The sequence below is a fragment of the Lactuca sativa genome, chromosome 2, assembly GCF_002870075.4.
Source record: "Lactuca sativa cultivar Salinas chromosome 2, Lsat_Salinas_v11, whole genome shotgun sequence".
NCBI classification, from domain to species: Eukaryota; Viridiplantae; Streptophyta; class Magnoliopsida; order Asterales; family Asteraceae; genus Lactuca; species Lactuca sativa.
Window position 1 is genome coordinate 33,855,429 of NC_056624.2, and position 12,658 is coordinate 33,868,086.

Genomic DNA, 12,658 nt, shown 5'->3' on the forward strand with positions numbered 1-12,658 from the left:
ATGCCTAGAGCATTCAAATTTGTATCTACGTGGAGGCATATTTGTAAACTTCCAATCATCTAACCTCTTTGATGTTATATAAACCCTATAAAATGCCTTTACGACATTCATTTGATCTCTTTCAAATGGTTGGACTAAATTGAATGGAGGAATTACTTGATGTTTACATTTGGATGATTGAAGAACCAGCACAAACAATGCCATTCCATGACTCTTGACAGAGTTCACTACCATTTGACTTCTAATGGATGTTTCCTCTCCATTTTAGTTTATAGAGTTATGGTATCTTCCACCTTTGTAGTAAAAAAATTAGTATTTTATAACCATTAAATGAACCCGGTGATTCACATAGAAAATTAAGGCATATGAGAAGCAATCAAACCCAATAACTAATAAATGAAATTTATCAACTGAAGTAATAAAAATAAAAATACCTTAATATTGAAGTCTAAAGTTTTGGATTGTTTGCAGTACTTAAGTACCTGTGCTCTATGGCTGAAGAAGTAGCAAAATGGGCCGACATCTTCAACCTTCTCCTAATTACATGCAAATCCATGACATTAAATAAGAAAGGAATTCCTAACCAAATTGCTAAAGAAATCAGAATATTCTACTCCATTCTTCCCACCACAACCCCTATTTTTATCAGCAAAATTCTTCAATTTAATTTTCGCAATGGAGAAGATTGAGGTTTCCAAAAAATCGAAATTTTACCAAAATGGAGAAAGGCACATAAAGTTTTACACATAATGGAATTTGAAGGTGTCACAAAAAGAATTATTTGATGCTTACTTGAAATTTAAATGACCCACTTCATTGTTTTAGTTTCAATCGAACCCACCCTAAAAAAAATTCATTAAAACTGATTGTCTCCATAAATTCCCCTTCAATCAGAAACAAAATACAGATTAATGCTCATAAAATCAAACTCAAAAATTGAACTTTGAGGCCATCAACAATCTTGAAGGAAGAGAAAATTGGGAGATATGTCATCCATATGTGTGATAAGGAAGAAGAAAAGAAGAAAGGTGGAAGTTGCGACAAAGATCAAGTAGGGAAGATAAGCAAGTACCTTGGTAATGGAAGAGAGAAGTCATAAAATAATGGTGGTCTGTTAACAGAGAAGACAGAAGAGGAAGGCGGTGGGTATGGGACAAATGTGTAATGACTCACCCATGTTGCCAATTTGGTAGACAGGAAGAGGGCTTGCCTTCAGGAGTTTGAAACGTGGCACACTATCAAATCCTTAAAAGTTCCACCGAAAATTGACCAACAACGAAGAAATAGATGTAAATCAAACATGAAAATTTGAAAAAGTTACATCTCAGTTACCTAAATGCAATCGGAATCATACATCGGAGAGCAAGCACTACAAAAATACTAACCTTTAGCGGCGACAAAAGTTGTCGCAATTGATCATCTATGTCGTCGCTAATACTATTAGCGACGACATATCATCGCTAATGCGTTGCCGCAGTTGGCTCGTAGCTAATAGCCCATGTCGTCTCTAATACTGTCGTCGCTAATAATTTTCGTCCCTAATACACCACTGCCGTCTCAAATAGTGTTGTCCCTATTAATATTCCGGCCACCGGTAGGATTTTTCCGGCAATACTCGTCGGAGGCCACGTCGTCACAATTGACAGTAGTCGTCTCTAAAGGCGTCGCTACTAATGGTTTTTTTTTTTTTTGAGAAAAACTTATTTTTTATAATATTAATTTATATATATTATAAAATGTTGTTTTGATAAAAATACATATATAAGTACATACCACATTATATAAAAACATCAAAAATACTATACTCCATAAACTATTTTCCAAACAAACATCAAACATACCATATCTAATAAATCTCAAACAAATGTTTAATATATATCATACATAAACTATTTTCCAAATCAAAAATAACATCCTCCATATCATAAAACAAGAAATACTAGTTGTCTTCGTCTTCCCCACCGTCCTCCCCATCGTTGTTTTCCTCGTTGACTTGGTTTTTAAACGAGCGAATAATGTCTCCAATGGCCGTCACAAATGCCGGGTTTTGAAGAAAAGCATTCACATCAACATCCTACAATTAAGTCACAAACAAATAAGTTATGAACAATTCAACAAACTATCAAACCATCAAAGCACCAAATCAATTAAGTCTATAACAATTTAAGAAACTACCGAGCTACCAAAAATTACTACAAATACATTAAGTTCTTAACAATATAACAAAGCAACCAATTTTTTTAAGAATTTAACAAGTACCTGTGTTGGTTGCGATGCTTGTGACTGTGACTGCCATTGGGATGAAGCACTTGTACCCGCAGCTGAAGAAGTTTTAGGCCCAATGCCTCTCACATGCCCCCTTCGAGTACCCAACACCTTCTCAAATATTGCGATCCAATCAATGGTGCCTGGATCACCACCAGAGTCGGCTATGTGATGAGTCTGTAGAGCAACCTCAGCAACTAAGACATTCTGTATTTCACAAAGATTGTTAATATACGTTAAAAATAACAAAAAAAATTCAACAATCTACTTCATTTTTAAGTAATAATAACTTACATATTGCTCTTCAACCAATGGATCAACAAATTCCCCACTTTTATTTACATGCGCACGATGAAATACTTCAAGTCTATTCAAATTTTGTTTAACATTACAAAATATGTTATAGTTGAATAAACATTAAAAAATATGTTATAACTGAATAAACATTATTGTAACTTACTTTCTTGAAACAAGCACTACCGTAGCTGCACGTCCCTCCACGATTCTTCACTACTTGCTTCTTCCGGCATTCTTTGTTTCCAGTGGATCGTTTTTTATGTTTTTCTGTTAAGAAATGGTCAATAGCAGCATTCCAACGCTGCTGATCCATACCCCTAGGGGCTTGAGCCCTTGCTGCCTCCACATTCCCTGCAAAATCATCAAAACGGTTTTTTGCAATATTTTTGCGGCCTCTATACAGCGCACATATCCGATTGTTCAGTGATGCCCAATAAGTTGAAGCCATGGGATGATTTGTAATCGCGTCAAAATCAAACCATCTCTACAAAAAAAAATAGAGAAATTAAAAATAAATCAAAAATAAAAATATTAAATATATAACTTTATAAATAATTTACCGAAAGATACTGCAACATTCCAACCCTATCGGCTTCAGAAACCTCTGTCCATGTGTTTTTGTCAAAACCGATGTCCCGCCACATATAGCTCCCAACCTCCCAAATAAAACATTCGTACACCTCCCCAATCGGCATGTTAGTATTTACGTCAAATACTATCTTAACAGGCCGTTCACCGTTAGCTTTATAGAGTTTGTGCATTTTTTTATTTACCGCCATGCCTCTTCGTTTCGGAGGCACCACTGCATAAAAAAAATATTAGTCAAAATAATTTTTTATATACATACAATGTGAAATACAATGAATTAGAATAAATTTTAATTACCATCATTTTGGTGATCACCAAAACCCCCACCGAATGGATGTGGTGGCTCGTCACCACCGTCGCCTCCATGACCTATCACAGCAGCCATGAGATGGAGCAATGCAATCCAAAAAAATGACATCCTGAAAAATTATAACACAATATGAATATATATATATATATATATATATATATATATATATATATATATATATATATATATATATATATATATATATATATATATATATATATAGACTTAGGTTCAAATGTTTTCACTATCTATTGTGTGCATGTATGATTAATTATGGACCAATCATTTTAGTTATTTTAAGAAAGTAATTAATGCATATTAAATGCTGAAGATGTAATTAATATTCATTATATCTTCAACATGTAATATGCATTAATTACTTTCTTAAAATAAATAAAATGATTGGTCCAGAATCAATCATACATGCACACAATAGATAGTGAAAACATTTGAACCTAACCCTATATATATATATATATATATATATATATATATATATATATATATATATATATATATATAATATGACTACAACAAATACAAACCTTATTTTACTAATTAAATGTAAAAAGATTTTTTTTAATCATTCTCGCCCCCAGACACTTCAGTGTCTGCCGATACATCACTATCATAATCAGAATCTTCCTCATCATAATCAGTCTCGCAATCAGACACATTATTGATGATACTCGTCGGTGGGTCAACTTCAATATCATCTTCAATTGATTGAGAATTTTGAAAGTACTTGCTAAAGTCAATTGAGAGAGTGAAATTAGAAGAAGCATTACTAAGAACGAAATCGGTTGAATCATTGTCGACATTTTCAATGGGATCATGATCAACATCATTCATCGGTAGATCCCAAATTCTTCTATGATTAACATTTTCAACAACCCACCGTTGGGTGTCATTTTCATCACTTGGAGAAGGTTCTTGGATGTAAAATACTTGCTTGGCTTGCGTAGCAAATATGAGTTGATCTTCACTGCTCAATTCGCGTTGTGGGTCGATACTGGTGAAATTATTATCAGATTTAACTCCTGCAGTATCGAACCACTTGCAACGAAAAAGTACGGTGGAATATTTATGAGGATAATGCAACTCAATAATCTCTTCTAGCTGACCATAATATTTCTGCTTATGCTCTCCCTCAGTTAGAACCCCCGAGTTTTGTGTTGATCGTTGAGCGTCACGCATAAGTATCATATACCTAACACCATTCACTATGCTAGCGGTGTAAGTAAAGGCATGCGCATGCACACCGATTGAAAGATCCGATAACTCCTTATTAAACTCTGGAGATTTTTGTTTTTGCATATCATAGACCTTATGAAGGAACCATTTAGGAAATTCGATTTTTTCATCACTTTCAGGATGTAATGATTTGAATTCACTACATTGATGAAAAAATATATATATTTAGTAAAAATGCGAAATTAAAAAAAGACAATGAATTAAAAGATAAGAACACTTACGCAATATACTTTCTGACTTCCTCACAATTATCAAGCACAAACCAATGTAGACGTTTTCTCTCCTCTAGACTGAGATTTTTCATTTTCCTTCCGCTAGTTGGTCTACACTTAGACTGAAACACCCATAACTTTGTTTCTTCTATGATAACATCCTCGTTTCTTTCAAGGCGATTGAATCGAGTCTCAACATCTTCAAGGTACATCGAACAAAATGATAATGCCTCTTCAGCGACATAACCCTCAACTATAGAACCTTCCGGCCTCGCCTTGTTTCTGACATAGTTTTTTAGTTTTTTCATATACCTTTCAAAGGGATACATCCATCTCATACATACTGGGCCTCCAGAAATTGCTTCATCAGGTAAATGCAAAACTAAATGAACCATAATGTCAAAAAACACAGGAGGATAGATCACTTCTAATTTGCACAATATTTTAATAATGGCTGGTTTCGCTTCTTTCATATCCTTCACCGACAATGTTCTTGAGCAAAGTTGCTTAAAAAAACATACAAAGCTCTATTATTGGTGTATAAACACCTTTCCCCAAAAGAGCTTTAACTCCAATGGGTAACAAACGTTGCATAAGAATGTGATAATCATGAGATTTCAACCCAATAATGTTAGTATTGGTTTCATTCACTTTCTTACCGATGTTAGATCCAAACCCATCTGGCAGTTTCACATTTCTTATAAACTTACAAAAACGAATGCGGTCAGGTTTCGTGAACGAGTAAGGTGGATGGGGTTTATGGAACTTGTTTCCATTCTTTTTCAACCATAGATTTTTCCGAATGTTCAGTTTTGTCAAGTCCGCCCGATCATTTGATGTGTCTTTAGACTTATCATTCATCAGAGAACTACCCACAAGACTCTCACCCACATTTTTTTCAACATGCATAAGATCGAAGTTGTGCTTCAGCTCTAGAGAAGACCAATACTCAAGTTCAAAGAATATGCTCTTTTTGGACCAATTCAACTCGAAATCCTCACGATCTCTCTTAATATCAGCTCGTTGAGCAGCTACTTTACCCGGTGGACGAAACAATAGACGAGCGTGTTGCGCTTGTATTTCTTCCTCACTAAACTTTCTTGGAGGACCTCTTGTCTCATGTTTGCCATTATAGTCCAAACTTTTTCTCCATGGATGGTCAGCATCTAAGAACCGGCAATGACCAATATATATGACTTTATTTGATACTCGGTATGACGGGGTGTCTTCGTTGCAAGTCGGACAAGCTTTGTACCGTTGTCCGCTCCAACCGGATAAACTACTACGACCGGGAAAGTCGTTTATTGTCCATAACAACATCGCTTTCAAATTGAAGAATGTATTTGTCGCTGCATCTTTAGTACGTACTCCAAAACTCCATAACTGCTTCAACTCATCCACCAACGGCCAAAGGAACACATCCAAGTCCTTCCCGAGTGCTTTAAGGTCGGGAATCAACAAGGTCAACATGAAAGATGACTCTTTCATGCATAGCCATGGTGGAAGATTGTAAGTGGTGAGTATGACAGGCCACATGTTGTGAGGATTACACATGTTACCAAACGGATTAAAACCATCAGCAGCAATCCCTAAGTGTACGTTTCGGGGTTCCCTCGAGAAGTCAGGATACTTCATATCAAATTTTTTCCATGAAGTACCATCAACGGGATGAATCATCGTACCATCTTTGGATTGTCCGGTACTATGCCAAATCATATCTTTAGTTGTGTGTCTTGAACAGTACAAACGTTGTAGTCTGGGGGTCACAGGAAAGTATCGTAAAACCTTATGAGCCACCTTCTTACCCTTTGTATTTTCATCAACCCACCGACTCTCATTACAAACTGGACATTTTTGCAACAACTCGTGTTCTTTCCAGAAAAGAAAGTAGTCATTTTTACATACGTGTATTGACTCATAACCTAAGCCGATCTTTTTAAGTGTCTTTTTTGCTTCGTAATGTGACGGGGGGACCTTATTTCCTTCAGGAAATGCAGTTTGCAACAACTCAAGAAGCTGATCGAATGAACTATCAGTCCATTTGTTGATCACCTTGATATGCATCAGCTTTGCTAAAAAGTCAAGGGACGAAAACGAACATCCAGGATATAATTTGAATTGGACTTCCTCTAACAGCTTTTGAAATCCAACATCAACACCTCTACCGTCTGTATCTAGGTTCCCTTCGTTGCAGTTGGTATCATTTTCAATCACACCTCCCATAACATCATCAATAACATCGGCCATCTTGTTACTACGCGGTATGTCTTCGACAACCGGGTGAGTTGTATTTTCGTCGTGATACTTCCATATAATATAATGTGGACTAAAACTATGTTGAAGTATATGGAATTTCATTATGGCTAGTAGTATAAATTTATTGACATTGCATTTGTTACACGGGCATCTAATTTGACCTTTGTTATCGACATGTGGTTTGGACCTCTCGAGAAAAGATTCAAGTCCTTGTTGGAACATGGTAGAGTTACAGTTTTCAATAATAGTCCACGTTTTATCAATAGACATGTTGCAACTGAAACATAAGTTAGGTTTTAGTGTTTACTCTACAAGAAGTAGAACTTGGATTGAATATTTATAACAACCGAATATTTCTGAAATTATTTTTTTTATTATAGCATGATACTTTAAACGATAGTATATATATTTGTTATTTATATCATCGTTTTTTTTTCATATTTTGATTTATCAACTTATTTTTGTTTTTATTTTTCTATTTTGATTAATTATAACTTAGTAGATTTAGCGTAGCGTTTTAATTTTTAATTTTTTTATTATTAAATTTTATTTTAAATGATATTATATATTTGTTATTTATTTAATTAGTTTATTATGGTTTATTATTATTCTTCTTCTTTTTCTTTTTAAAACCTTTTTGACCAATTTTGATTTATCAATTTATTTTTGTTTTTATTTTTCTATTTTGAATAATTATAACTTAGTAGATTTAGCATTTTAATTTTTAATTTTTTTTATTACAAAATTTTACTTTAAACGATATTATATATTTGTTATTTATTTAATTGGTTTATTATGGTTTATTTCTTTTTCTTTTAAAAACTTTTTTTACGAATGTTTCTTCATTAGCTTATAGAAAAAAATTATCTATTATGATTTATTTATTTTATTTTTTAATATAGAATAAAATATATTTCTAATAATGATATGAATATTCTTAAACTTTACATACAAATTCATGATAAACATACAATAGTTTCACATATATATATATATATATATATATATATATATATATATATATATATATCAATTTCACATATAAATTCATCAACTCATACATGATCAACAAGTGAATGTATATAAACTACTCAATTCATACAAAACATATCAAATTAATCAACTGAAACATACATTCAAACAATTGAAATTAAAAAAAAAAAAAAAAAAAACAATTTCTCAGTTTCCAGTTTATATCAATTATATCAATCCAAAGAAATCAAAATAATCAAATTCATAATTTCACAGTTCACACTCAAAATCAATTTCACAGCTTCATAATAAATTTCACAGCTTCAAAATAATCATTCACAGCTTCATAAACCATTTCACAGCTTCAAAATAAACAATTTCACAGCTTCAAAATAAACAATTTTATAGTTTCCATCAAGTGAAACTGATCAAACTAACCTATTTTTGCCAGGAAAAATGAAAGCTAGACAATGGTGAAGATTTAGTCGTGGTGAAGCTGCTGGAGCGAAAAAAAAAAAAAACAAATCACTTCAAATAAGAATCGGTGGTGTTAATGTGAGTTAAAAGAAAAATGCAAACATAATTGGGTCCTGAAAACTAACCTCGCCGGAGATATGAGCACGAAATCGAAGGTCCTGTCGGAATTGGAGGTGGCAGTCGCTTTGGAGGTTATACCGCTGGTGGGACTCGGTTTTGGAGGACAATCGGCGGTGGGAGAAGGGTTTGTAGCCCAATCAACGATGGAGAGCGGTGGGAGTCGCCATAGAAACTGCAGATCGTCGGTGTGAAAGAAAGGAGAGGAACGTTCGTCTGGGGAAGACGAACTGGAACATAAAGGGCTACGCTAATAGCGGCGACATGGGGCTATTTGCGGCGACAAAATGGAGGGAATCATATGCGCACTTTTTGGCGATTACCAACCGTTGGATTGGGTTGGAATTGTAGGGCCAGATTTCGTCTAAGGGTGAGTCAACGGATCGCCCCCTTTAGCGGCGACATGTCGCCGCTAAAGGTGTCGTCTCTAATGCCTTATCACAGGAACAAACCCTATCCGTTGGATTATTTGCCAAACCAAGGGTCACGATTGAAAGTAGCGTATCTCCGACGGATCACCGGTGGTTATCTTTAGGGACGTCGGTAATAGCGACGACAATGGGGTTTTAGCGGCGACATAAAGCGCGTCAAGTCTAGTGTCGCCGCTATTGCTTTTGTCGTCCCAAAAAGCGTCGTCCCTAATACTCCGAATTCTTGTTGTGAAGGGCTTTCTTTTCACATCATTTTTAGAGAGAGAAAGAAGAATAGATGAAGTAGATATTGTGTAGCAAGAAAGAATGGATGGAGAGCTTTCATGGATTGTGAAATGGTAAAAGCAATCTTGGTATGCAAGTATCCATAATCGGTGGTCTCGAGAAGAGAGCGTATAGGAAAATGAGAGCATGCAGAAGGAGACACATGTCTAACATTGTGGAAGAGTTGTATTGGACTATATTGGCGATGAGAGTAGAAGAAACTATGATTGACACGCCTAACAAAAAACCATACAAGAAATACACATCCCGACCTCAAGAAAATCATAGGAAAATCAGCCAAAATTCAAAAAAAATCTCACAAAATAGTTGTTTAATTCACAAATGTCCCACCTCATCCCACTTATCTCAATTCTTAATAGACAAGGTTTCTTTATATATATATATATATATATATATATATATATATATATATATATATATATATATATATATATATATATATATATATAAAGAGAAGTGTGCGGTAGTCTGTGGAAGTAAGAGTGCAATTCATAACGCACACAAGGGGACGTGTACTGCATGCTGAGGTGGCCAAACCGTGGGTGTTACCGCATTCACTCCCTCTGGTCTTATTATCTTTTATTTAATAAACTATAAATTGTTTTAAAAAGATGGGAAAATGTCATTTTTATGAACTTTTTTTAAGGGTTTTAAAAATCTACTTTTAAAAGTACTTCTCCATCTACCAAATCTTTTTTAAATTTATTGACATTTTGAAAAGTTAAAAAAATACTCCCTCTGTCCCAAAATAGTCCATCTTTCCTTTTTGGTTTGTCCCAAAATAATAGTCTACTTCTAAAAATAAATAGCATTTTTACCAAAATACACCCTCATTATTACTTAAACAACTAAGCATTTAATGAAACATTAAATGAAAAGTAAGGACAAAACTGTCATTTTATTTTATAAAGTTAGTTGTAATTAATGATTCCTTAATCTGTATGTTTTTTGTCTGTGGACAATAATATTGGGACGGGGAGAGTAATGAATAAATATTAAAAAAAAACTGTTTAATAATTATTGATTGAGTCATATAATTTCATATCAGATCCAGTAAGAGACATAAGAGTCTATATAACTAAATCAGGAGCTCTGAATTGTTATATCAAATAGTTTGAAGTAAACTTAATTAAAAAAACATATCAAATAAACGTTTTTCAAACTTAATCTCTAATATAAGAGGCGAGACGAGGCGAATAAGAGTGAAATTGTAGACAAACGTGATTCCTAACCACAAGCGAAGCAAAAAATACCAAAAATCCATAAATGAGAAGGTGACTAACAATAAGTTGAATAGTTGTGTCTTTTGACCAAAAATCCATAAATAAGAAGGTGACTAACAATAAGTTTAATAGTTGTGTCTTTTTTTTACTTAATACCGACTTAATTCAAACAATATTAGTTGGTTTTTTTTTTTCTTTTTTTCCTTTTTTTGCTTAATATATTAAGAATGTTTGAATATATTAAGGGGAAAAAGATGATCCACCTTTCATCACCAAAACAAAACATATTAACATGCTTATCCAATTTTAGTCAAATTGATTAGAGAAAAAAAAACACACACACATATTAAACTAGTTTCTCTATTCTTTTTCTTTTAGGTTGGAGGGAGTGGCTCGCTAGCCAAGCTCGTCTCCTGTGACATCCCCATTTTCACAGCTAGAAAAAACCGATTTGTTTATGTTTTATTTTTAAATAAAAGTAACATTTTAAAGAAAAGTGTTGCAGAATTTGTTTCCAGAAAAACATGATAAATATGTTATCAAAGCATTTTCGAAAAAATGTATTTTATTCATTTTAAAACTTTGGGATGTCATCATCAATACAGAAACATAAGCATAAACAGAACTTCCATTCATTTAAACTAGTGATCTACATCTCTTTAATCTCTCGGTGTAGTGTAGATTTATGTCGACACTTGTGATAGAAATAAACTGAGTAAGTCAGGTTGGGAAACCTGGTGAGTACATAGGGATTTCAATCCCACAATGTTGTATCATATATATATATATATATATATATATATATATATATATATATATATATATATATATATTAGAACTCAAAAAGTATACAATTTCACCATATATAAGCAACTCTTACCCCCACCCCGTCGATCCTCACAACGACATTATAAATACTCTCGGACCTTAAAATTTATCTCTTTACTTAATCCATACTCCCGGATCTAATCCATGCTCTCGGATAAATAATTGTGTCCATTTCATACTTTCGGAATAGGGACAATTGTCTATGTCTAAATCCATACTCCCGGATTAATGACAAATAACTATGTCCTATCCATACTCTCGGACTAAGGAAAACTGACTATGTCTTAATCCATGATCCCGGATTAATGACAAATGACTGTGCTCAATACATACTCTCGGACTAGGGACGAATGACTATGTCTAATCCATGCTCCTGGATCAATGACATAATTTAAAGTTCTATTCTTCGTGTGTATCTCACTCGTACTCATAAGAAGATACTACTCAATATTCCTCATAATTAATTTAGGTTTATTCTTTATCCTAAATCATCATATATTATCAGGTATGCTCTTTAACACGTATTCAAGGCAAAATCAAATATTTCACACATAAACATACATTTAATACTTCAATCAATACTTATATTAAAATCATGTTCATGAAAGTGACTACGTACTCACTTGTTAAGGTGGTGATTCCGAACTCAGGCGACGCTTCGCTTCTTAAAAATAACTTTTGTGACATCCCTAAATTCACGGTCATTTTAAAAAATTTATTTATGCTTATTTGAAAATCAGAGTATTCATTTTAACGAATAATATTGTGGAATTTGTTCCCAGAAAAACATGATAAATATATTATCACAGCATTTCCAAAGAAATGTATTTTGTTCATATTAAAACTTTAGGATGTCATCGTCAATACAGAAACATAAGCATAAACATACCTTATTTACACTAATGATATACATCTCCGTTAATCTCTCAGTGTAATGTAGATTCGTATCGACACCTGTGATACAAATAAACTGAGTGGGTCAAGTTGGGAAACCTGGTGAGTACATAGGGTTATCAACGCACAATAATATAATTATTATGTTTAATCATCAAACAATTAACCCAATTACCCATCCACATTAATCTTCCCTAAAGATTTATCATAAGGGTCATCTCCTATATCATATGTACCTCTCATTTCCTT

The 12,658-nt window shown here is 33.5% G+C and overlaps 1 protein-coding gene across 1 annotated transcript; it reads right to left on the reverse strand.

Annotated features, from left to right (window-relative positions):
• Positions 1-4,039: 4,039 nt before the first annotated feature.
• LOC111882649 (uncharacterized) lies at positions 4,040-7,173 on the reverse strand. Its single transcript, XM_023879021.2, has 3 exons — positions 5,448-7,173; positions 4,936-5,308; positions 4,040-4,853 (listed from the first exon to the last, which is right to left on the reverse strand). The coding sequence occupies exons 1-3, from the start codon at positions 7,171-7,173 to the stop codon at positions 4,040-4,042; spliced, it is 2,913 nt and encodes a 970-aa protein (XP_023734789.2).
• Between the last annotated feature and the right edge of the window lie 5,485 nt (positions 7,174-12,658).